The sequence below is a fragment of the Phodopus roborovskii genome, unplaced genomic scaffold, assembly GCF_943737965.1.
Source record: "Phodopus roborovskii unplaced genomic scaffold, PHOROB, whole genome shotgun sequence".
Classification (NCBI taxonomy): domain Eukaryota; kingdom Metazoa; phylum Chordata; class Mammalia; order Rodentia; family Cricetidae; genus Phodopus; species Phodopus roborovskii.
In genome coordinates this window covers 331,366-358,555 of record NW_026125489.1, presented here as the reverse complement: position 1 = coordinate 358,555, position 27,190 = coordinate 331,366, and the positions used below count along the sequence as shown (strand labels likewise).

General features: G+C 37.1%; 4 protein-coding genes across 4 annotated transcripts; all 4 read right to left on the bottom strand.

Moving 5' to 3' along the window:
- Positions 1-406: 406 nt before the first annotated feature.
- LOC127215820 (olfactory receptor 6C70) lies at positions 407-1,357 on the bottom strand. Its single transcript, XM_051176313.1, has one exon. It carries the CDS (start codon positions 1,343-1,345, stop codon positions 407-409), a length of 939 nt encoding a protein of 312 aa, XP_051032270.1. The 5' UTR covers positions 1,346-1,357.
- A 6,180-nt stretch (positions 1,358-7,537) lies between these two features.
- Positions 7,538-8,476, bottom strand: LOC127215818 (olfactory receptor 6C74). Its single transcript, XM_051176311.1, has one exon. It carries the CDS (start codon positions 8,474-8,476, stop codon positions 7,538-7,540), a length of 939 nt encoding a protein of 312 aa, XP_051032268.1.
- A 4,908-nt stretch (positions 8,477-13,384) lies between these two features.
- LOC127215817 (olfactory receptor 6C6) lies at positions 13,385-14,323 on the bottom strand. Its single transcript, XM_051176310.1, has one exon. It carries the CDS (start codon positions 14,315-14,317, stop codon positions 13,385-13,387), a length of 933 nt encoding a protein of 310 aa, XP_051032267.1. The 5' UTR covers positions 14,318-14,323.
- Positions 14,324-26,233: 11,910 nt separating this feature from the next.
- LOC127215816 (olfactory receptor 6C6) lies at positions 26,234-27,190 on the bottom strand. Its single transcript, XM_051176309.1, has one exon. It carries the CDS (start codon positions 27,188-27,190, stop codon positions 26,234-26,236), a length of 957 nt encoding a protein of 318 aa, XP_051032266.1.

The window sequence follows — 27,190 nt, the reverse complement described above, 5'->3', positions numbered from 1 at the left end:
ATCACTTCATAAACAAGCCCATAGCATTATTTTTAAGGAGTAAACTTTCTTAAATTACTTTTAGCATGTAGAATAATTACAAAATTACAATTATCAAAGTCTTAAAGGATAAAGAGATAAAGTACCTTTCTTGAAGTAATAGTCATTTAATTATTTGTGTTTGTTGATTAATATATGCTTAAAAGTCAAAGCAATTTAGATTTTATATTTCTAGCATAGAAAGACTTTCATCTTGAATAAAAGAGTACAATAAAAAGGAACATGACAGATAAATTTTAACCTTGGACAAGTTAATATTACACAAATAATTACATTTTACATATTCATTATTAACATAAAAAACTCAAATTAGTTTACTGCTTACAGTTCCTTTTATGCTTTAGGTTAATCATTTAATTGGATGCTATTACCTTTCTGAAGCAGAAAATATTCTTCTAAATATTGCTGCAAAGGCTTGTTTAACCTGCTTATTTCTCAGAGTATAAATGAATGGGTTCAACAAAGGGGCAACTGAAGTGTTGAGTACAGCTATTCCTTTGCTCAAAGCAATTCTTTCATTTGCTGATGGTTTTATGTAGATAAATATGCAACTCCCATAAGTGAGGGAAACAACAATCATGTGAGAAGAACAAGTGGAAAAGGCCTTTTTCTTTTGTTGAGCCGAAGAGAATTTGACAATCGTCTTTACAATGTGAGCATAAGAAAGGACTACTACTACTAATGTGACAATGAGTGTCATGAGAGCTAAGATGAAGGCAGTTAGTTCTAGTATATGTGTGTCTGAGCAAGAAAGTTGTAGGACAGGAGAAACATCACAAAGGAAATGGTCAATGACATTTGAAGCACAGAAATCCAATCCAAGGCCAATAATCAGTGGTGGGAAAATCACCAAGAATCCAGTTATCCAAGAACCCAGGACAAGCTGATGGCAAACTTTGCTGCTCATGATGGATGTATAGTGCAAGGGTTTGCAAATGGCAACATAGCGGTCATAGGACATAGTAGCCAAGAGGAAAAACTCTGTGGCCCCCAAGAATATGTAAAAGAACAATTGACATATACAACCATTATAGGAAATTATTTTTTCCTTTGTTATAATGGTGATTAAGAATCTGGGAATGCAGGTAGTTGTGAATAAAGTTTCCAATAAAGAGAAATTACGGAGAAAAAAATACATTGGTGTCTTGAGGTGGGGATCTAGCAGAGTGAGGGCAATGATAGTTAAGTTTCCTAGCATACTCAACAAGTAATTTAGTAAAAGAAACAAAAAAATTACAATCTGTAACTGAGAATTATTTGTCAGTCCAAGAAGGATAAACTCTATCTGTCTGGTATGGTTCTTCATTTCTTTTTGTGATCTCACTAGAGTTCTAGAAATAAAAAAAGATATAAAAGTTAAAATCCACATGAGTAGGTGTGTATCCAATAAACAATAAATTATAGGATCCATATTCCTAACCAACAGCCCTTTCAAATGTAATAATTATGGATATTAGAGATATTATGGTAACTATATAGCAACAATTCTCTAGTAAGAGTTTGAAGGTAAAAGAGAATTTAACTCACTAATTGAAATAAATCTGAGAAACTTTTAAGAGATTAGTTTTTCTACTCTTTCAATTAAAACTTTGAGTTAATTATAACTAATTATAGATGATTTGTTAAATTAGTAAACAACTTTGCATTGGGAATCAAAAATAATTAACTATCAGATTACTTATTTTACCTAAGGATAGTTATACTAGTGCAATAAATCTAAATCTATAGTTATATTAGTAAGTTTTAAATTTTATGCTAGAGTGTAAGTCTTGTTAACTCTAACAGCTTTCCTGCAAATTACAGACAAAATTGTAGAGAAATATAACCAAGATATTTGAGTTTAAATGATAGAGTAAATAATAGTTCAATATTGAAAAAAATTAAAGAACTGATTAAAAAAATGACAACCAAATTCACCAAAAATGTACATACTGCCTTAATTTCTGTGAGTTCATATGTGCACTGATGTTGCTGATTTTGAGGGCCTTGTTTTCTTGGTGTTCTGCATCCCCCTCTGGATCTTACATTTTTTACATAACCTCTTCTTGCAGGTTCCCCAAGGCCTAGGGGGAGGAATTTGATGGAGACATCCCATTTAGACCCGGGTGTTCCAAGCCCTGTTATTCTCTGAATAATGCCTGGCTGTGCTTGATGTCATTTGTTGCCCTCTGCTTCAGGAGAAAGCTTCTTGGATGATGGCTGAGCAAGCAAGTCACTGACAAATGGGTACAGAAGAATGTCATTAGGAATAATTTTATTGTTACATTCTTTTAGTAGAAAAGTAGTATTTGACTTTACCAAATCCATGGGCTATCTAGTCTCAGGTTTTTGGTCAAACAAATAGTGTTGCAAAGTCAACTTTCATTAAAATCAGATATTGGTTGGTTACACCCACCAGGTTGTGCCACCACTATATTAGCATATCTTACAGGCAGGATAGCATTGCAGATAAAGAATTGTTGTTAAGTTGTTTATGTTTTATCTTTAGTAGCATTTAAAAAAACTTCCTATACCAAAGATGCTAGCACATATGGGTGAAGACTTTATGTAGGCACCAATTCAACTTCTCCATGTTCAATGAGTTGTGTAGTTGTTCTCTTCAGCAGTGGGGTCTTGTCAGCACTTTGTGGAGAGCAACCTGTAGTTTGTCAACAGCCTGGGTTACTTAGGGTTCCTGTGGGATCCCATTGGAATATCTCAATTAGATGTAATCCAGTCCTGGTACTGGAAGCCTCCTTTGGTGACAAGAATAGGGGCTCTATCTTCCTCATTATTTGGTGATATTGTTTATTTTGCCTTCACATATATATGGAAACTTCTACTGTATTCATACTACCCTCAAATGGCCCTTAATTTTAGATGCTCTCCTTTTATTCCCTCCTTCTTTCCCCTCTTCCACCCCCCTCTCCACTTTATCCTTCTGTCTAACTCCTCCCAATCCATCCATAACTACCTATTTTATTTCCCTTTTCTAACAAGAGCTCTCTGTATATCTCCATATCACTTATGCTATACTTAACCTCTGTGGTTCTATGTATTGTAATCCTGTTATGGTTGATTTAACAGCTAATATCTATAGATAAGCAAATGAATACCATATTAGTCTGTCTGTGACCTGACTCAGCATGATTTTCTCTACTTCTGTTCATTTTCCTGGAAATTCAATTTTTAACAGCTGAATATTATTCCACTGTGTACATGTTTACACTCCCACCAGCAATGGAAAAGTGTCTCCTTTATGCCATATTCTTGCCAACATGAATGACCATTTATTTTATTGGCCCTGAGCATACTGAAGGGTGTAAGATGTTTTTTGTTTTGCATTTTCCTGATGGCTAAGGATGTTGAATGTGTCTTTTAGAATTCTCTGGTTAAATCTGTACCCCATTTTAAAAACTGAATTATTTGTTTTTATGATATGTGTTTTCTGAGTTCTTTATGTATTTAGGTATATCCTATCAGATATACAGTTTGTAAAAATCTTTTCCCATTCTGTAGGTTGACCTACAAATGGCCATATTCTTATAGGTACAGAGGCCTTTCAGTTTCATGAGATCCTATATATTAATTGTTGACTTTAGTGCCTGTTCTAGTGGTGTTCTGTATAGAAAGTCTTTTCCTGTGCAAATGGGTTTGAGGCTATCTCCCACTTTCTGTTCTGTTACATTCAGTGTATCTGGTTTTATTTTGAGGTCTTTAATCCATTAGGAACCGAACTTTGGGCAGGTGGTATACATAGAATTATTTACATTTTTATACATATAGGCATCTAGTTTGTCCAGCACCATTTGTTGATGTTGTGAATTTTCCAGTGTGTATTTCTGGCTTCTTTATAAAAAGAAAACAGCTGTCTATAGGTGTGTGGATTTATGTTTGGATCTTAAACTTGATTTCATTGATCTATTGTGCCAATACCACCCTGTTTTTTTACTATGGCTTTGTAACACTACTTGAAATCAGGGATGGTGATAACTTCTTTTATTATTCAGGATTGTTTTAGCTATGTTGCTTTTTTGTGTTTCCATGGCATATGTATATTTATTAAAACTTAAGGTGCCAGTTTGAATTAAAAATTACTGTATCCAGTGTGATGGGTTGGGGAAGAGTATAAAATGCTGGACCCACGATCTGCTGACCCTGAGTGTGAGCCATGGAACTAAAGAGAGACATAGAAAACTGACTCTGACCATATACATGGGTCATGGCATTTGTGCTCCTGTATTTACACTCATGTTAGGCACACACAGTGATAATAATAACATTTTTACGGCGCTAAATGAGTAAACTACAAGATTACTAGAAAGTAAATACAATTAAAACTAAGAGTTGTTTAAAATTTATTTTCTAACTTTAATAAATTGGAATAAAAGGACTTATTAATCATAATATAAAGTGTTCTCTAAGAATAAATGACTTCCTTTTAAAACTACTTATTTCAGATAATTGATAGACAAAATCTATTTTTGCAGATTTGGTTTGGTCTTTAGAATATGCTGTTATATGTAAGAGGAAACAATTATAACAGGAAAGTTCAGAAGTGTGAATGGACACCTTAATAGAAAATATTTTCTGAATTAATAGTGTAAAGTTATTAGTTTCAGCAAAAAACAAATGTTTGAATGTTATGTACAGGTTAAATGCCATGACCATAAGTACAAGATAAAATACAATCACAATCTTTAATGCTAAGCAATTATTTAAATAGTTTTAAAAATAATTTTTATTATTTAGGTAATATAGTTTAATGTAAGAACATCAATAAATACATAATTATTGAAAATATCCAATAATATTTCAGGTGCAGAATTCAAAAGAACTTTGTATAAGTTTTATCTTTCCTAAATGTCTGAAAATTTCATGTGCGTAAGATGTCTACAAAAATGATAACATTAAGAAATGAAATTACTCATAGTGGAATTTAATCTATGCTTTGATTATGTTATTAGTAGAAGTTCAGCCAATCTGAGAAATATCTAATCAAAGAAAAAGATCAAATAAATCTTGTTTTATTGTCCTCTGTGTGTTTTTTATTCTATCCCAATTAAGTCTTTAAGCTATGAATTTGTATAATTACTAAATTATTTCCAAGTAAACTTGAACATAATCTAAATAAGGGAAATTCAAAATATAATACTTTGACTTTTTTGAAATTAAAATTTTAGTTATATTACTGATCTTTTATTATGCTTTTAAGGAACTGATTTTACTATTTCACTTACCATTAAAGAACACGTTGGCACCATCTTTTCCTGAATATATGAACAACTATACTTAAAGGTGAATGTACTCATTAAAAACAAAGTTTTATCTGTGGATAGTAAAATTAACAGTAAAAGAATCAGGTTAATTAAAAGCAGACAATTAAGATGTGAATTTTTAAATCAAAGTGACATTTATTTGCAATCACATCTCTGAGCATAATAGCTCATGCCTTGGCTAACAAGGATTTCTTTTAAAACATTTTTTTAAATACCAGAAAAATCATAAGATAATACATATATGTTCAACTAATCCAATCTCTCACAACTTCATATAAATTATGAAAGCTGAATTATCTGCTTGAAGCTAACTAATACCAGTCTCCAGTTATTTAAGCAGTACAAAGATCTCTCTAAAGTAAACCGTAGGGAATGGTGTCCCCAAGGAAAAGAAAGAATAATTTTTTTGTACCAATTTTATTTTTATATACAGGAAAATACACCCTTCAGGAAACATTTCTAACAAGCTAACAAACACAGAAGTCACAAAATGAATAAGTTAGATTGCAAATGTTTTAAAGTTTGAAACAAATTTTAAGTATGCATTAAAAGCAAAAAGAAACAAAAATGAGAAAAAGTATATCTACGACTGGTATACAATTAATAGGTAGAGTTTGTGAAGTATTCTTATTAGTAAAAGTTTTAGTATATTTAATTTTAAGTTAGGAAATTTACAGAAAATATTAATACATTAAGGTAGACATGTAGTTGAAACGATACTTCAAGTAACTATTTCTCAAATCATGTAAATTAAAACTACAGCTTTCTTTTTTTTTAATGAAAACAAACATTTATAAACAATATTTGGGAATTTGGGCGTTGTTCTTTCCAAACTACTTCCTGCTGGTAAAGGGCGCTGATATGGGGAATTCGAAGAAGATTCAGAAATCCTGGCTGTAGTCTGTAAGGCTGCTTTGTCCCACTGTTTTGAATGTAGGATCACCTCCTACTCTGTTTCAGGCGGTCTGGCTTGATCAAATCACATTAGTCTGGAAGGAATACACATCTTTTCATTTTCTGTAGAAACAAAAATAGAAATCCTTTTCCCCAGTAACTTGTCCTTGAACTTAAATTTTGGAGTCAAAACATTTTTTTAATTTAATTTATTATTTTACATGTTGATCCCAGTTCCCTCTTCCTCCCTCCCTCCCTCCTTCCCTCCCTTTTACCCTCTCTGCCCTCTCATATGCACTCTAACCACCCTCCCCTCCCATCCCCCCACCCCAATTCCATATGTAGGGGAATGCCATTCAGTTGGGGTCATGTAGATCTGACAGGTCATGTGAAGTAGGGACTAGGGCTTCTCTCCTGTCTCTAGATTAAGGCAGTTATCCCTCCATGGGGGATGTGTTTGCAAAGTCCTTTTGTGCACCAGGGATACATTCTAGCTCCACTGTCTGAGGTCCCTTAGACTGCTCAGTCCTTCTGGCTGAGACCCATATTCAGGGGGGCCTGAGTCAGTCCCATGCTGGCTTCCCAGTTATCAGTCTAGTGGCCGTTAGCTCCTCCTTGTTCGGGTAAGCTGTCTGTATGTGTTTCTGCCGCCTGGTCTTTTCCTCTCCATCTGCTTCTGGGTTCTAGTTCAACTCAGTGTTTATGTATGGGTGTTTGATCCTGTTTCCAACAGGCATTAGTTGAGGGCTCCATGGATAAGTTAGTTGTTGATCTCACTCTCCGGGAAGGGCATTTATGATAGCCTTTCCACGGAAGCTCAAATTGTTAGTTGGCAGCAGTCTTGTAGTTCTCTAGACCTTTCTTTGCATTCAATTTTATCTTCAAAACAATATTGGCTCCCTCTTTTATGTTCTCTCTCTCTCTCTCTCTCTCTCTCTCTCTCTCTCTCTCTCTCTCTCTCTTTCCTGTCTTCTATTCCTAACCAGGCTCAATCTTCCTGGTTGCACATGTTTTCCTCCCCCCCCTCGTTTTCTCCTACTTCTCTCTCCATTCGCTGCCCCCCCCACTTCCCCTGTGCTCTGGAGGACTTGTCCCTTCCCAGTTCTGTGAGGGACTTTATATGAATCTCTTAGAATACACCTTGTATCCTAGTTCCTCTGGTGGTGTGAATTATAGGCTGGTGATCCTTTGCTCTAGGTCTAAAATCCATATATGAGTGAGTACATACTGTGTTCCTCTTCTTGTGGATAGTCCCCTTTCTTAACTCACTAACACTTTGGGATTTGAGGGGATGACTTTATTTTAAGTTGCTAGGAAATTTCATACAATATAATGAAACAGAGTAGTCACTTCTTTGACACAGATGCAATCCTGTATATTGTATTGATGAATGCTTTTTTCACTTGCTGATTCCTCAGGGTGTAGATAAAAGGATTCAGAAGTGGAGCCACTGAGGTATTGAGCACAGAAATCCCCTTGGAAATAGATACTTTCTGCTTGACTGAGGGTTTAACATACATGAAGATGCAGCTGCCATACGAGAGGGATATCACAATCATGTGAGAAGAGCATGTAGAGAAAGCCTTCTTCCTCTGGCTGGTTGAAGGGATTTTTAGAACCGTCAGGGCAATGTAGGTGTAGGATATTATCACCATTAGCAATGTGAGTAAGAGTGTCACCAAAGCTGAGACAAACCCCATCATCTCCAGGAGCTGCGTATCTGTACAGGAAAGCTGCAGGAGTGGAGTGGTGTCACAGTAGAAATGATCAACGACGTTGGAAGCACAGAAGTCAAGATTCAAACCTAACAGGAGTGGCGGAAAGATGACGAAAAAGCCAGCGAGCCAACAACTGAGGACAAGCTGTACACAGACTTTATTGTTCATGATGGTCATGTAGTGTAGGGGCTTGCAGATGGCCACATATCGGTCATAGGACATGGCTGCCAGCAGGTAAAATTCTGATGCTCCAAATAGGAAAGCAAAGAACACTTGAGTCAAACAATTACCATAAGAAATGGTTTTATCACCAGTTGCCATAGTAACAAGCAATTTGGGGATGCATGTAGTAGTGTAGGAGATCTCTAAGGAGGAAAAGTTCCGAAGGAAAAAATACATAGGGGTCTTCAGATGAGTATCCACCAGGGTGAGTGTGATGATGATCAGATTTCCAGTGATGCTGAGCAGATAGGTAAGAAGCAGGAAGACAAACAACACAACTTTCCACTGTGGGTCATCAGTCAAACCTGCTAGGATGAAAACTGTCACCTTTGTGTGGTTCTTCATTGTGACCTCTGGTTGTTAGCTGGTCTAAGTGGGTGAGAGATATGGGTAGAGGGCCGTAATGAATACAGAACTGTACTAGTGATAAGTGGTGCTGCAGTACCATTGACACTGCAGAGACAAGGTTTCAGGCAGCAACACAGTACTCATCCATGATTTAAAGGAAGCTGTACCAGGAAAATAGTAGTTTATGGCTTCATGGCATTTGGGAAGAAAACAAAGATATTAATTTATAATTCTACTTGTGAATAACTTATATAATGCTGTGTTAATCTTGCTTATATGAATGCATAAAGGGAAATTAAAGGAACTGAAAATGCTTTTTTTCTTACTTGCTATGCCTTAAAACTGCAATGGTATTTCTTTTCTCTCCTCAATTAAAGATGTTTGCTTGAATAAAACCTTAAAAGTTTGCATACAAAACCAAAGTCACCTGAAGCATAGCAGTGTGTATTTTTTCTCCCCCCCTCTCTGTCCCTACCTCCCAGCCGCCCCAAGCACAGGAATAAGCACACAAGCACATACATAGCATCTTCAGTATTTCTGTATAAAAAACTACCATCGATTACCTCCACTGATCAAGCTGAAGGATTTCAATCATATCACTGCTTTCATGACTGTGTTCTGTCAGCAGTTTAAGTGAAGCCCAGGAAGTGCTTTCCTGTACAATTTTGTTAATATTTCAATTGCTTTTGTTGTTGTTGTCACCCTATGTTCTGTGAACTTTCTACTACAATATCAAATCAGTGGGAACTGTATGGGAAAGCCAATGTTAATAGTAAACTATCATGGTTGTCTTCTGTGGTGGCATTATTGACAATGCAACTAGGAAAATAAATTAATATCAGTGTAGAAAAACACCAAAAATGCAAACATAGAATATGGTTTTAGAGTCAGGGGTATCCAGATATAGCTATGGGGAAATCTATTGAGATAATGATCTTTAGAGATGAATCATGAAATGGAAAAAAGAAAAGAAGTTAGTGAATCTGAAGTATTGAGAGGAACTGTTCGGCATAAAAATTTCTCAACCTATTACTAGTCCTTTTTTGAAAAAGAAAAGTTATTTATTTTACACCCTGCCCCAGTTTCCCCTTGCTTTTCTCCTCGCAGTCCCTCCCCTCACCCCCTGTGTCCCTGGCCCCATCCACTCCTCCCTCCTCTGTTTCTGTTGAAGAAGGGCAGGTCTCCCATGGACATCAACAAAACATGGAATAACAAGTTGTAGTGAGATAAGCACCTCCCCATGTGTTAAGGCTTGGGCAGGCAACCTAGTATGAAGAGCAGGGTCCCCAAAGCCAGTAAAAGCAATCATGAATGTCAAATTAATATAAAAACAAAAACGGTTTCCAGTTTTAAATTTTCAAGTTAGTACACGGTCTGCCTTCATCTTCTTTTCCTCTGAGTAAACATTTAAAAAGCTGAATAAAAATACCTTGATGCTTAAAAACAAAACAAAATAATTACAATAGATCTAGCATGCATTGTTATATTTAAATTTAGCCAAAATCAGTTTGTCAAAAAATCTTGAAAATATAGACATTTACTTGAAACATATGAACAATACCTTAAAATAATGCAGACACAGCTATACTTGGACAAAGTGATCTGAGTGTCCATATTTATCTATCCTGTCATAATGCTGATCTGAACATAGGCACTAGTCTGAATGCATCTGACTCTAAACAGGAGTCTATGCTTTGTTTTTCTCACTGTGAGTATTCTCTGGTAACGGATTTCATTATCTTATTTATTTCAGATTGACTAGTGCCTAGGGTCCCCTTACCTCATTGTAGTTACTCATGTATTAAATAATTTTCTACTTATTACCCACATTGCTAAATAATGAATTAGTCATAATGTTGGGGGGGGGGGTCCCAATGTTGCCTGAGTGAAAATGTCAAGAGAGGATAAAAATTCTCATGAGATTTGAGATCCACATCAACACTTCCCTAGGAAATACCGCTTTTTATGCTCTCCAAATGCTTTCCTCAAAACAAACAAAAAAAGTGTTTAAAAATATGTATGTTCCTTCAAAGACTGCTATAAACTAAGAGACCCCAATGCACATTACTCTAATAAGTGCTCAGGCATCTGAAAAAACCAACCAAACAAACAAGCAAACCAACAAAAAAAACTATTATTGTTATGTATGAAACTTCAGTAAGGTTGGACTTCCTTAGGTAGTTTTACTCAAGACTGAGTAGTTTATTTTATTTCATTTATTTATTTTATATTCTGGCCACAGTTTCCCCTTCCTTCTTTCAACCCAGTACCTCCCCCCCCTCTGTCCTCCTCTATAACCCCCTCCATTTCTGATGAGGAAAGTGCCAGTTTCCCGTGTATATCAACAAAACATGGCATGTCAGGTTGCAGTAAGACTAAGTACCTCTTCATGTATTAAGGCTGGGTAAGGCAACCCAGTATGAGGAAGAGGGTCCCAAAAGCCGGTAAAAGAGGCAGAGACAGACACTACTCCCACTGTTAGGAGTTCCCTTAGAGAACCAAGCCACACAACTGTACAACTGTAACATATATGCAGAAGGCCTAGGTCAGTCCCATGCAAGCTCGCTGGTGGTCGATTCAGTTTCTGTGAGCCCCTGTGAGCTCAGGTGAGTTGATTCTCTGAGTTTTCTTGTAGTGTCCTTGACCCCTCTGCCTCCTGCCCTCCTATCCTTCACTCTCTTCTCCAGGGCTGCCAGAGCTGCCCCTAATGTTTGGCTATGGGTCTGCATTTGTTTCTATCAGTTGCTGGATGAAACCTCTCTGATGACAACTGGGCTAGGCACCAATCTACAGGCTTCCTTAGAGTGTCATTTCCCCCCTCCAATCGTGTTTGGTTCCATCCTAGTTCTCTGGGCCATCCAGTCTGTGGATTCTGGTGCTCTAGGCAGTGGTGTCAAAGACAGGCTTATTTTCCTAGCATGGGATTTAGGCTAGACCAGTCATTGGTTGGCTACTCCCTCACTTTTAGGCCACCCTTGCCTCAACAAATCACACAGGCAGGGCAGCCTGTAGGTTGAAGGTATGTGGCTGTGTTGGTGTCCCAAGAAATTTATAACACAAATGCTTTTGTGTTAGCTGGTGTTTCTGAAGTCTGGGAGCACGGACCCAAATCTAGCGGTTGCATAAAAAGAGCCTCTTTCTCCTTTAATTGGTAACAGAGAGCAGTAGTAAAGAGCTCAGGTAAATGGGGGTGGGGAGTGGAGCAGGGAATGAAATAGGTAACCACTCCTGTGAAAAAAAGGATTAATTCACTTCAATGATCCAAATCCATTTCTAAGGTTTTTATATATAGGCATGTCAGAGGAAAAGCTCAAGCACTAACAGATTCTTTGTGTCCAGGTTTCTACCTGAAGGGAATGTTGTCCAGACTGATCTCAGGTTTATTTATGTATTTATTTATTTATTTAGATTTTTTTTTTTGAGACAGGGTTTCTCTGTATTGCTTTGGAGCTTGTCCTGGAACTGACTCTGTAGACCAGGCTGGCCTCAAACTCATAGAGATCTGCCTGTTTCTGCCTCCCAAGTGCAGGGATTAAAGGTGTGTGCCACCAGTTCCCAGCTCTGATTTCAGTTTATGCTTAGATTAAGGAATGCATTATTCTCTGGAAGGTAGAGATAGAATCATACATTTTTAAAGGTTTTTGCTGACCTCGTACTTGGTTTTCTCTTGACTACTACCCACAAAAATGAGTTGAGGAACATCTTACAGCTTCAGTCATTGACCTTTCTTGTGGTTCATATCTCTGAAAAGGTGAATGAGGTGGAGGTTATTCTATAACAAAATCTGTCATCCTGCAAAAATTATGGAGATCTGAACACATTATTCAGATAAATTTCCAGTTTCACAACTGTATAAAATCACCCTCAAAAACACTGACAGTGACAGGTCTCTTCTTTTTTGTGTGTATTTATTTCACTTTTCTAAAACTTCATAGGGATGGAACCATGAGGTCTATCTTATTTTAACCCTCCTATCTTTTACTAAACATGTATTTAAAATTCATCTATACTTTTGTATTCTTTTTATTAATGAACCAATTTAATTACTAATATTTTAAATCTTAAAATAATATCTGATTTATTACATGAACAAAACATAACCATGAAAATTATAAGTTATCAGTACATATAAGCAAGAGAAACATTAGGAGACAGGTTCACAGTTTTATTCAGAGACATTATCTGTCTCTAACCATCACCTCAAGTACACAAAAGAAACATTTCTCCCACGTAAGCATGTATGTGTGATTCATTAATAATCACATTTAAACCAAATATTAAATAATCTATGCATTTTTTATATTATTTCTTGATTTAGCTAACAAAAGACCATATTCTCAATGACATACTTGTACAGGTGAATCTTTTTTCATCAGTCCCAATTATTCAGCATATTTTATGTAGCTCATCACAGCACTCTTAAATATTTTCCTTATTCACTTTTTTAAGGCTTCACCATAAGTGATGTTTCTTCTTGAAATGTTACATTAATCATTCAAATTACCAAAATCTCTCCATGCTCCGATAACCCAAATTTATGTTACATTTTATTACATAATAGCTGTATCTCTTATAATGTCCACAATGCAAAATAACTTATTAACATGTTCAATCTAGTAAGTTTCAATTGACTGAATGAAATTTAGAACATAAATAGTTATGAGGAGAAAATTTATATGTAATCACAGAATTTAAGATTCTTATTTTAAGAAGGCATTTTCATTCCTCAGTTAGGAAGATGTGCTGCAATAAAAGACCATATAAGCATCCAGACAGGATAAATGTAATGTTGACTTAAGTGTTCCATGAGTGAAATGGCTCAGATCACAACCAATGCAATAAAAGGTTACTGTCTATTTTATCATTGATGTATCAACAGAATGTTTTTTATGTCTAAACTTTGTGTCATTGTTTTGAACAGATTCTATGAAGTACATGTTTAAAAGCATCCTTCACCTGCTGGTTCCTTAGGGTATAAATGAAAGGGTTTAGCAAAGGGGCCACTGAAGTGTTGAGCACAGCTACACCTTTATTTAAAGTCACCCTTTCCTCGGCTGATGTTTTAACATACATGAAGATACAACTCCCATAAGAAATGGAGACAACGACCATGTGTGAGGAGCAGGTGGAAAAGGCCTTTCTGCGTTGCTGAGCTGAAGGGAACTTTAGGATGGTTTTGATGATGAGTGTGTAGGAGAGGATCACCAAGATCAAGGTGACTATAAGTGTCATCATAGCTAAGACAAAAATCATCACTTCTATTAAATGTGTGTCTGAACAAGATAGCTGGAGCACAGGAGAAGGGTCGCATAGAAAATGATCTATTGTTCCAGAAGCACAGAAATCCAGTTTGAGTCCCAAGAGCATAGGGGGAGAAATGATTAAGAACCCAGTCACCCAGGAGCTGATGACCAGCAGGTGACACACTTTGCTGTTCATGATGATGGGGTAATGCAGTGGTCTGCAGATGGCTACATAGCGATCATAGGACATAGCAGCCAGGAGGTAGAACTCTGTGACTCCTAGTAGGAATACAAAGAATAATTGAGCTGCACAACCATTGTAGGAAATAGTTCTGTCTCCTGAGAGAATGCTGGTCAGGAACCTGGGGATGCACACTGTGGTGAATGAAATTTCTAAGAAGGAGAAATTCCTGAGGAAGAAGTACATTGGAGTCTTGAGGCAGGGATCCAGCAGGGTGAGGAGGATGATCACTAAGTTCCCCATCAGGCTCAAGATGTAATTGAAAAACAGAAACAGGAAAATCAGAATTTGTAGGTGAGGGTCATCTGTCAGTCCAAGCAACATATATTCTAACTCCACTGACTGATTCTTCATTTCTCATTTGTTCTTGCAAATCTATAGAAAACACAAAGCTAATATAACACGTAAGAAAACATATTCCTCCTTTTCTGCCTTAAAATTTATTCTACATTTATAGGTGTAGTCAGTGCACAAATACATCATTATACAGTTCCTCCTATGAGCAGATCCTCTACCACAACAGCATGCAAGAACTCATATTCTTCTAATGTACAGAATTGAACTAGCTCTACTTTTATGTTTAACGGAGGCATGTGATTAATTTGAACTGCAGTTCTTCAATCTCACGAGTTTCGTCTGTGGTTGTCTTTCAGACACATTATTTTCAATATTTAACATTCCTTAGTCCTACCACAACTTGATACAGCATGCTTTGTTGACCCCCATGGAAGGCCTGCCCCTTTATGAACAGAAACAGAGGAGAAGTGGATTGGGGGTGGTGTGTGTGGGGGGATAGTTGGGAGTAGGGAAAAGGAGGGAAAGAGATAGGGGAAACTGTAGTCATGATATAAAATAAATGAATAAATTTAATAAAAAATAAAGAGACATTGATTAATTTCATTAATACCTTATTATTTGGCTCTTGAGAAAGAAAATGGTTTTTGTTTGTTTGTTGTTTTTGAGACATGGTTCTTCCATATTGCTTTGGAGTTTGTCCTGGAACTAGCTCTGTAGAGCACGCTAGCCCCAAACTCACAGAGATCCACCTGCCTCTGCGTCCCCAGTGCTGAGATTAAAGGCGTGCACCACCAATGCCCAGCTAAGAAAATGATTTTATGAGATGCTTTTATTCGCAGTAGCCCCAATAACTGCCAACACTTTTCTAGAGGATAACATTCTATTTGTAATAGAATAAGACATTTCTCAGACATAACTATAAGGGGGAAATTTTCAAAGTAGGTGTCAAGCAAACATCTATCACAATGAAGCTTATGACCAGGTTGGGGTAGTACACTGAAAAGAATTGAAAAACCAGGAAACACTACAAATCTCAACCATGTGTCACCAATTACATTTTCTATGAGAAACACTGTTGGTGCTATATATAGTTTGCTATTGGTGAATTATAACTGAATGGAAAAAAAATTAAGTCAGGAAAAGCAACAGTTATTTCTAATGTGTGGTACAGTTAGAAATGTGATGTTTCAGCTACGCATGCCAAACCACTTCGTGTCTTAAAGTCGTATATGTTTGTACAACATATAATTTGTCTCACAGAGTAATCAAATGTTTCTTTTAAGCTTAATTGTAAGGTTACAAGCCTGTAAGTATTACCGCCACTTCTTATTTTTGGTGCTTAATTGGCAAACCCATAAAACCAGATAATGAACATTATTCTTGTACAGTGTGTTAGAATTAAAATACCTAGGCAGCACAAATAGGCTTGATGGGTGAAAAAATAAGAGTCCCAAAGTTGGATGTGTAGGGAAGGAATTGATCTGAGAGGAGAAGGAAAGACGTGACTGTAGTCAAATCTCAACTGATTTTACAAAATACTCAAAGAACTAATTGAAAATATCTCAAATAAAATAACAAGATATATTCTTTTTCTGATTAATTTTAGTGAAAAATAACCCCAACCACCTATTTACAATAAGCTCCATTTGGATTTTATATCTCACATATATAAGATCCAACCTAGAGAAAATGAACTATCTGGATGAGTTTGCCTACATTACTCAAGGAGTAATAGATTGAAACACCTGACACCTGTTTTCTATTTCTTGGCTGTAAGTGTAGAACCCAGGGAATTGCACCTGCTTAACAATTCCTGGGCTATGGAGCCTCACTCCCAACACATAAATTCTTCTGTGGCTAAATGATACCAAGTTTCAGATAGCTCTGAGGGAATAATTTCTATTTCATGTCCTTTGAAGACTTCTAAACCCTCTCTCTCTCTCTGATGGCACTTCCCTGGGGTGCATTTTATTATGAATCACTTCAATGACTAGAAATAATAGATCTCCTTGTAATACATGTAGGGGCTGGTGACATGTTATAAAGACAGGAGTGTGAGTATATTCTTTTATATATAGGATGTATTATGGAAAGGCAAAATTTAATTTAAGGGAAATAAACATCAAGGAAGCCCAACAGTAAATGATGTATTTTTCCTGAGGAGAATTGATGCTAGAAATAATTAAAAGATCAAGACTATGGCTGTAAATACACAAATTAAAAATAATATGACAAAACATATAGAACATGCTTTCATTATGAATGCATATGTCTTTTCTTATATCTTATACTACATGAATATATTTTAAGTCAGCATGATCTAAAGCAGTGGTTCTCAACCTTCCTAATGCTGCAACTCTTTAATACAGTTCCTCATATTATGTTGAGCCCCACATATAAAATTACTTTTGTTGCTAGTTCGTAATTGTTATTTGCTACAGTTATGAATTGTAATGCAAATATTTGAGATTTCCAATGGTCTCCTGTGATCTAGAAACAAAGGTCATGCCATGACTTTCAAACTCATAGTAGGTGGTGGGGCTGCTGTTGGGCAAATTTGAATATACAAATACCTTTAACAAAATAGTAGTAGTGAAATATCAGGTCAACTTGAAATTAAATAAATGGAAACAATTAGTTTTTCTGGAAACTATTATGTAAAAAAATACTGTTATCAATATTCTGCATACATTACATGCAACAGATGACTTTAAACATAAAAGAAATATGTTCAGGTTGTGTTTGGAACAGGAGGTAAAGTGAAGAAAGACTGTTTTCAGAAGACATGGCTCTGAAGTTTCTGTTGCATCAAGGTTTTGTACAAGCTTTAAAAAAGAATTCTCACTAAAATCCAAGTTACATACATTTCTTCTAAAAAGATTAAGTAAAACATCCAAGAAAAATTTCTTCTTGAGTTACTTTTTAAAAATAGTTAAATCAAAATTTAAATGGATTCTATATAAGATCTTGTCTTCTACATTGGGACTATTAACAGAAATATTTCAGTTTTTAATGCAAATAAGAATTTTTAGAAATAGCACACAGGAAAATAAAAAGAGGAAAAACAAACAGTAAGGTCTTTCCCAGTGTTAATGACAGGGATTTTTAGATCATATCTGAAGCATATGAGAGTAGTTGAGGAGCCCGTGAGTCTCTGACTCTTTCGCCTTCTTTCGAGACTCTTTTCTGTCTATCACATGGTCTTGTACAACCTCCAAACGAGGGCTTTTGACTTTTCTTATTGTGTCTTGTTGTGTCATATTTGGTAATTGTTTCTTGGGGTCCTGACCTTTTATGAAGGGAATTGGAGGGGGTGTAGATCTTGGGGAGAGGGTCATGAAGGGAAGTTGAAAGGAATGGAGGGAGGAAGGATTGTGTGGTCAGAATGTATTATATGAGAGAAGAATCTAGTTTCAATTAAAAATTGCTTCAATGTACTATAAAAAGGAAATCAAAATTAGATAATATTCTAAACAGGCAAATCTGAGTAAATCAAAAGACAGTGATAGTTCAAATGTATTTTCTTCAAAAAACAATCTATTTATTTCCCTCATTTGTCACTTCTAATAAGTCACAAGACTACTGGATGAAGAATACTCAGTTTACGGCTGCATGTAAATGGCTAAGAGACATTACAAAACATTTCCATTAACACAAGTCATCCCAAAGACAACACTGGTAGAAACACACCACCAAACCACTGATTTGTCCTGCCTCAAAAACTCACATTTACCATGAATTCTTATGGTTAAAAAAGCCCTTTCAGAACAAAATAGCATGAGTTAATAAATGCAGTTGTGTTCAGTTTGTTGGATGAAATGTTAGGGAGTATTAAAACTTCAAAGTTCTTTTTTCCATTTTATACCAGGATTATATTGACTACTAATGTTGCACAAGGGTCCACAAGTCAAATATAAATGGTAAAAGCACTAACCCTGTTAATGTTCAGCAGCTTTCTTAATAACCAGCCTGCACAAATACGAGCAGGCTTTCTGCACTTCTAAACAGGTCACCATCCTTGTGAATACAAAGCACAGATGATCCCTCCTTCTCCACATGTGACTCATTCTACCCTAAATACAGGCTTGGATAAATATTCCATTAGAAATATTATTTTTGACTAATGTATCTCACCTTTATATGAAAGTCTTCCACATCACTCTCTCGTCTACAATTCACTGCAGTTTGAGTGTTGTAAATGTTGCCAAATATGACATAAAGTGTAATGTGAAAATTACTCATCTCATGAGACCATGAAAGATTTTTTTCCCTAGTGTCTACAAAAAATCCTCACAAGATAAGAATTCACAGGGTAACTGGGATTCATAAACACATTTCCTAATGGATTGTCGAGTTGTATGATTCAAAAGTACTTTTTACAAAAATAAATCTCTAACTAAGCATGCACATGGACACAGGCACATACAAATGGCTGTTACTTATTTTTATTTTTTATTTTACATGTCGATCCCAGTTCCCTCTCCCTCCCTCCCTCTTACCCTCTCTGCCCCCCCACATGCACCCTGACCACCCTCCCCTCCCATCCCCCATCCCAATTCCACATGTAGGGCAATGCCATCCAGGTGGGATCATGTAAATCTGTCAAGTCATTTGAAGTAGGGACTAGGACTTCTCTCCTATCTCTAGGTTAAGGCAGTATCCCTCCATGGGGGAAGTGTCCACAAGGTCCATTTGTGCACCAGTAATACATCCTGGTTTCACTGTCTGAGATCCCTTAGACTGCTCAGGCCTTCTGGCTGAGATCTATATTCAGGGAGGCCTGAGTCAGTCCCATGCTGAATTCCCAGCTATCAGTCTGGGGGCTGTTAGCTCCTCTTTGTTCAGGTCAGCTGTCTCTATGTGTTTCTGCAACCTGGTCTTGTCCTCTCCCTCTGCATCTGGATTCTAGTTTGACTCAGTGTTTACTTATGGGTGTTTGCTTCTGTTTCCAACAGGTACTAGATGAGGGCTCCATGATGGTGGATAAGTTAGTTGTTGATCTCACTATCCAGGAAGGGCATCAAATTGTTAATTGGTTGCTCAAATTGTTAATTGGCAGTAGTCTTGTAGGTCTCTAGACCTTTCTTTGGGTTCAGTTTTCCCTTCAAACCAATATTGGCTCCCTCTTTTATGATCTCTCTCTCTCTCTCTCTCTCTCTCTCTCTCTCTCTCTCTCTCTCTCTCTCTCTCCTGTCTCCTATTCCTACCCTGACTCAACCTTCCTAGTCACATGTGCTTTCCTCTTCTCCCCTTCTCTTTCTCCTACTTCTTTCTCCATTCACTGCCCCCCCACTTCCCATGTGCTCTGGGGGGGCTTGTCCCTTCCCAGTTCTGTGAGGGACTTTATATGAATCTCCTAGAATACACCTTGTATCCTAGTTCCTCTGGTGGTGTGAATTATAGGCTGGTGATCCTTTGCTCTAGGTCTAAAATCCATATATGAGCAAGTACATACCATGTTCCTCTTTTTGTGACTGGGTTACCTCATTCAGGATGGTTTCTTCAAGTGCCATCCACTTGCCTGCAAATTTCAAGATTCAATTATTTTTTTCTGCAGAGTAGTATTCCATTGTGTAGAGGTGCCACATCTTCTTTATCCTTGCTTCAGTTGAGGGGCATCTAGGTTGCTTCCAGGTTCTTGCTATTACAAATAATTCTGCTATGAACATAGTTAAGCACATGTCTTTGTTGCATGGATGTGGACCATTTGGGTATATGCATAAGAGGGGGATTGCCGGGTCCTGTGTTAAACTAATTCCCATTTTCCTGATTAACTGCCATACTGATCTCCAAAATTGCTGTACGAGTTTGCACTCCCACCAGCAGTGGAGGAGTGTTCCCCTTTGTCCACATCCTCTCCAGCATAAGTTGTCATTGGTGTTTCTAATTTTGACAGCTGTTACTTTTTTAAAACATTGCTTCTAGAGTATTGATAATAGGTTGTTACAATATTTTAATATTATAACATATTTACATTTGAACTCATGGCTACATAATTCTATGTTCATTTCAGGTGGTTATGAAAAGTGAAAATATAAGGTGAAAAGAGAGCCAAATATTTTGGTGCTCACCTTTAACCCCAGCATTTGGAAAGCAGAGGCAGGTGGCACTATGCAAGTCCAAGGAAGGTTGGTCTGTATTGGGAGTTCCAGACCAGCCTAGTGAAGATACAGAGTGAGATCCTTGTAAATAAGGCTGCTATAGAAGAACTGACCTCAGAAGACATTTGTTGCACAACGGTATTCCTTCTGGTTTATTTGCTTAAAAATATATGCTATGGAAAATACATCAATTCACTGAGATAGTTCAAAACTTCTTATAGCTATATTGAGTGCTCTTTCATAGTCTATATCATAGACTGCTTAATTGCTTTCTTATACATAGCTCATAGGATTTTTTCAATTTAATAATTAGTATGAATATTCAAAAAATAATTCTCATATATATGTTTTCACAATGCTGAAAATTATAACTTTGGATTCTTAGGGTAAATTCCTAATGTAGAACTATTGAATTCAAAGCAATCTGTATAGTTTTCATTAGCTGCTGCTAAATTGCTGTCTATATGGATTCAGTCAATTCTCAAGCACAATGCATTAGACTTCCAGCTCCTTAGTATCCTCAACACTGGAGTGATCATTTATGGCCCTCCCCCAAATGATATGATAGACTTTGAAGACTCTCCATGGAAGGCATCACCCTCCCTGGGGAGCAGAAATGGGATGGGATGGGGGTTGGCAGGGGTAACAGGAGAGGATGGGAGGGTGCAGGAACTGGGATTGACGTGTAAAACAAGCTTTTTTCAAATTTAAATTTTAAAAAATTATCAAAAAAAAATCTGAGTCAAATAAAAAAAACACAACAATTTCTGTCACCTTTGAAAATTATGTTACTTGTCTTTTATCAATTAATTGTGTGTGGATTGGACCTCATTTCATACATAGAAAAATTCCTATCAGGCATCCTCAGGTTTACAATTATATCTTGCTCATGTCTGTTTATCTAGTCACATATTTTACAATTTCCTTATATTCCATTAGCATTAACTTTCTGTCTGTTATAAATTATGTGAATTTTCTCCAGTATCAATGAATCACCAGAGTGATCAGGAGAATGTGTGTTCTATAGAAAACTGTTTCATTTTTATGCAGCCAAAGGTATGTTTTCATATTCCTTCTTGGAGTGTGAGTAATCAGAAATCTCTCTTATACCCAACTAAAGAAGACATTCACACACATTTTCTTTCTTTTTATATTAGTTACTTTTCATCCCCTTAGTCTCATTATACAATAAAAAAGTTTTATTCATGGGGTCAAATACAAGCATAATTTTTCCCAAATAGTTTGTTGATTTTCCTAATATCATTAATTTTAAAATCCATTTCCATCACTACGATTTTTATTATTTTATGTATACAATCCTATTTGTTTTAGAATTGAGTTACAGTTGGTTTGGCCATTTATGCTCCTCTCATCTGGTGTGTCTTATGTAGGAATATGACCTTCTGTCATAATTACAACCCCTCCTTTTAGATTATTACTTCTTTATTAATAACACTTATCAAAAGATCTTAAATAGCTACATTTCAGAAAGAAGTAAGTTTGCTGCCAAAAAAAAAAAAAGTGTGTGTTTTTATTGAGTTTGAATGGAAGTTTTATTTGGGTTAATGAGAATTTATCTTTCATTAAGGAAATCTTACTGAAATTCAGTAGATAAATTGCTTTTCTTCTATCAATAAAAATCAGAAGTCAAAGACAAAACTGTATAGCTGATTTCTCATAAATTAAAGAAAATACAGAGAAATTATATTTTAAAACACATGAATAATCTGGAGGAAGTGTATAAATTATTTTAGCTGTATTTTGAGGTTGGAGGAGTCAACAGCACTTGTCCTTGTCCACCCCAGAGGGCTTTAGAGGACTCAAGACTGAGGCCTACAGCCCCAGAAGCCTGAGCAGCATGCCATGGCTGCTAGTGATAGAACAATTTAATTTGTGATAACTTGGCATCTTCGTTAATTCTAGAAATACTGGTAGTGTTGTTCTTTCCCCTCTGTCACCTTCCAAACAGCTGAACATCTATTTTGCTGTCAGCATCTCTTTGAGTACCATCATTGCCTGTGTATTTTTTATAAATATGCTTTTATCAAGGAGAACAGAAATTTATGAATTTAATATTTTTATCATGATCTTGTTACATATATGATGTTTTTCTATGATGTGGAAGAGTCTGACTGCAAGGGATAAATATTAGGGTTCCTGAAAACTATATATTTGGAAAGCAAATTTCTGGGAAAAGGTATGTTCTACAGAAGGAATATTCTACAGAAATCTGATGAGTTTCAAGACTATTTCCAACTTTCACGTTTATCAGATTTAGTGTATCTGGTTTCATGGTGAGGGTTTTGATCCATTTGAAGTAAAATTTTGTGCAGCATGATAAATATTTGGATTTCTTCTACATTCAGGCATCCATCACCATTTGTTGAAAATTCTATACTTTTTTTCCATTGTGCATTTCTGGCTTCTTTATCAAAAATTAGGTGTCCATACGTGTGGATTTTTATCTGGGTATTTAATTTGATTATGTTGACTAACATGTCTGTTTTCCTCTCAATACTATCGTGTTTTATTACTATACCTCTTTAGTATAATTTGAGTTCAGGAACATTGATATTTCAAGGAGTTATTTTATTATTCAGAATTGTATCAGATATCCTAGGTGTTTATGTTTTCATATGAAGATGAAAATTGTCCTTTTATAATCTATGAAGAATTGTATTGAAATTTTGATGAGGATTGCATTGAATTTGTAGATTACTTATGGTAGGGTGGCCATTTTTTACTATATTAATCTTACTGATCCATCAGCATGGGAGATCTTTCCATCGTCTGATATCTTCTTTAATGCATTTCTTCAATGTCCCAATATGAGATCTCTTCAATCTTTTCTTTTTGTAGGCACTTTGTGCTATGAACTTGCCTCTTAAAACTGCTTTCATTGTGTCCCATAAGTTTATTCTAGGAAGTCTTTATTGTCTTTCTTACTTCCTTTCTATTCCCATCTGTCTTCCACACAGTTCTCACTTGCTGACAACATTGGGGCTGGGTCACCTGCACCTTAGGTAACAGGGCCAACTTTGCTGTGCTGCCTAGGCTAGGAGCAGATCCCGTTTTCCTGAGTGCTACATCTGTCCAGTGGTGAGGGTCATCTCACTAGTCTGTTGCAGGCAGTAACAGGTGGTGGGAGGGGGCATCTCTCCCTCACCCACACTGCTGTATAACAGGCAAGTAATGGGGGACAGCTTTCCACACTTAAAACTTCCTGGCTGGCTCACCCACACTTCTGCTAACTGGGTTGGCTCTCTTGAGCCTGCCGTCCTGAAGAGGTGAAGGGCTTGCTCTCCCAACTGTTGCAGCTGATGAGGGTCAGGGACAGCTCCCCTCTCCCACCTATGTCTGGTGTTGATGGTTGGGTGGGGGTGGAGGGCAACTTTCCCCTGCCCATGCCACCTCAAGACAGAGGTAATGGTGAGGGCTCTCCCTTCTCACTACTTTGGGGCTGGCTTACCCATACTTCTGCTAACAGCGTTGGCTCTGCTAACAGGTTGTGCTGCCCTGGCGAGGCGCAGGGCCTGCTCTCTCCCAAGTGCTGCAGCTTGTGATGGTCAGGAATGACTCTCCCACTCTTATGATCTCAGGGCCAGCACTCCCACCTGCCCCAAGCATTGCTGGGTGGGGATGGGGAGTTTCTTGAATGTATTTAAGGGATTTATTCATTTCTTCTTTAAATACTATTATATTCATAAAGGCTGTTTTAAGGTCTTTTTCTTGTCTTTCAGCTATGTTGGAATATTCAGGGCCTGCTGTGGTAGGATAGCTGGGCTCTAATGGAGACATACTGCCCTGGCTGTTATGATTGTGGTTTTTCACTAGCATCTTGGCACCTGGGTTTGGGATGATTATAGGTCTAGGTGCTGATTTCTGGATTTGTACTTGTTGGTTGTTGGGTGGGTGATTTGTTCCTTGGTTTCTGCTTCCTTCCTTCCTTTTTTTTTTTTTTTTTTTTAAGCTTCGTTCCTGGCCTGCTCAGCTGGTGTGTTCACAGGAAATGCCTGCTGGTTGTGGAGGCTGGGATTGTTGGATGAGTTGGGTGAGGAAGTTTGGAGGGGAAGATATTTGTGATCTGTTGGGTATAGGACTAGAGAGGAAATGGAGATTACAACAGGTCTCCTGCTACAGAGCTTGGATGAGACTAGGGTAATTGGATCTCAGGAGTAGTAGGAAGGGTGTGGGTCCACCTTCAGCTGACTTGTTGCCTTGGTATGAGTGGCCCCTGGGTTAGCAGGGGTACCAGCTGGAGTTGGAGACCTGAGAAGAGCAACAAATATGGGAGGAAGGTTAGAAATGGAAGATCTGTGAGATCCACAGGGGATGGGAGCAGGAAGACAGGGAAAGTTTCCCGTGGTGTTCTGCTGAAGAGCTCAGCCTGAGACGGGAGGACTGGGTCTGAGAAAACAGAGAGGTCTACAGGTAGCCTACCTGGTTGGAGGTCCTATATAGGAACCCACTGTAAGAAATGAAGACAAATTGAGCCCTGATTTCCAGCTGAGGAGGGCCCCAAGAAGAGCAACAGATTTTAGAATGTTCCCTATTCAAATTTTGCAATCTTAGTACCAGAGGAAATTCCATAAGCTTGTCTGCCCTGAGAATGGAACCTGCAAGATATAGTAGCACTGTTTGTTTTTTTTTTAATTATTATTACAAACGGTTTCTTAGCTAGCAGTGTTCTATATATTTTTTTCCTATAGTAGCACACTAGAAAGACAGAGGCTTTCAAGGACTGAAGTCTGTTCTTCATACTTTTGCTCCAGTGATCCATTCTTGTTGGGTTGGCTGCTCAGGGAATGAAATTGCCAAACTATTGAGATAAAGGGAGGAAAGTGGGCTATGGCAAGTGCTCAGTGGCCACACTGTAGCTACAGAAGTTCAGGACAGATTCATGGAGAAGACGAAGAGCAGGCATACACAGCCACATACTGACAGAGTCCAGAAAGGTGAGACTAATGTAGAATTACCTAAGGTCCCCAGGTGGGGATGGGTAAGGTACAGTGTGATTAGAATAAGCAGAGGGAAACAATTTATTGTGGTGTCCTCTAGGTGCTCATGGGTGCACACTATTCCAGTACGCAGATTTAAAATAATTTTACAGTAGTGTGCTAAAATACATAATTACATTTTCGAAAATTGACATAACTGAATTAAGACATTTTATCTCCTGATTTTAGTTTCATACATAGAAATATCTTCAAACCAAGGTAAAGATGAAGAATAAATAGAATGTCTTTCTAGGGTTACCATCACCTTCAACAACTACAAATCATAAACTTATAAAATAATTAGTACAAAACACAGAGTTAATTATTTTAATCAAAATATAATCAAATTAAGCTATCAAATATCATATTCTCAACATACTTTTTCGGGGAAATTGTTACAACACATTTTCAATTCTTTGGCATATTTTATGCCACTAATCATAGGACTCAATTATTTTCTTTATTCATTTCACAGGGTTCACTGTAAGTGATGTTTTCTCCTTTAATTTATCTTTAAAATTACTACATGTTCTATCTGTTATGACAATCCCAATTATTTTGCTTTCTAATCATGTTCTAGCTGTGTCTCTTACAATGTAATCCATGCAAAACAGCTTAACTTGTTCAATCTAGCAATTTCAGCTGAATAAACATTCATTATATTAAAGTTTAGGAGAATTCTCCTCTAAACATATAATTTAATATTCTGATTTTGAGAAAGTACTTTCATCCTTCTTAGTTAGGAAGATGTTCTAAAATAAAAATGCAGAAACACTCAGATAGGCTTAGGAAACAAGTGGCTAGAACACTCAAAAACTGAATTGGCTTAGATCACAACTAATACATTTGAGAGTAGTTCATGTTTCAACAAGATATTATTTATGTCCAAATCTTGTCTCACTGTTTCTAAAAGAACACAATCTGTAAAACACCTGTTTGAAAGCATCCTTCACCTGCTGGTTCCTTAGGGTGTAAATGAAAGGGTTTAGCAAAGGGGCCACTGAAGTGTTGAGCACAGCTACACCTTTATTTAAAGCCACTCTCTCCTTGGCTGATGTTTTCATGTACATGAAGATACAACTGCCATAAGTGATGGAGACAACAACCATGTGTGAGGAGCAGGTGGAAAAGGCCTTTCTGCGTTGCTGAGCTGAAGGGAACTTTAGGATGGTTTTGATGATGAGTGTGTAGGAGAGGATCACCAAGATCAAGGTGACTATAAGTGTCATCACAGCTAAGACAAAAGCCATAAACTCTATCAAACGTGTGTCTGTGCAAGACAGCTGCAGGACTGAAGTGTCACAAAGGAAGTGGTCCACAGTTTTGGAAGCACAGAAATCCAGTTTGAGTCCCAAGAGCAAAGGGGGGAAAATGACTAAGAACCCAGTCACCCAGGAGCTGATGACCAGCAGGTGACACACTTTGCTGTTCATGATGATGGGGTAGTGCAGTGGTCTGCAGATGGCTACATAGCGATCATAGGACATGGCAGCCAGGAGGTAGAACTCTGTGGCCCCTAATAGAAAAAAGAAGAATAATTGAGCTGCACATGCATTGTACAAAATCATTTTCTCTCCTGAGAGAATGCCAGTCAAGAATCTGGGAATACACACTGTGGTGAAAGCAATTTCTAAGAAGGAGAAATTCCTGAGGAAGAAGTACATTGGAGTCTTGAGGCGGGGATCCAGCAGTGTGAGGAGGATGATCACTAAGTTCCCCATCAGGCTCAAGATGTAATTGAAAAACAGAAACAGGAAAATGAGAATTTGTAGCTGTGGGTCATCTGTCAGTCCTAGCAAAATGAACACTATCTCCACAGATTGGTTCTTCAT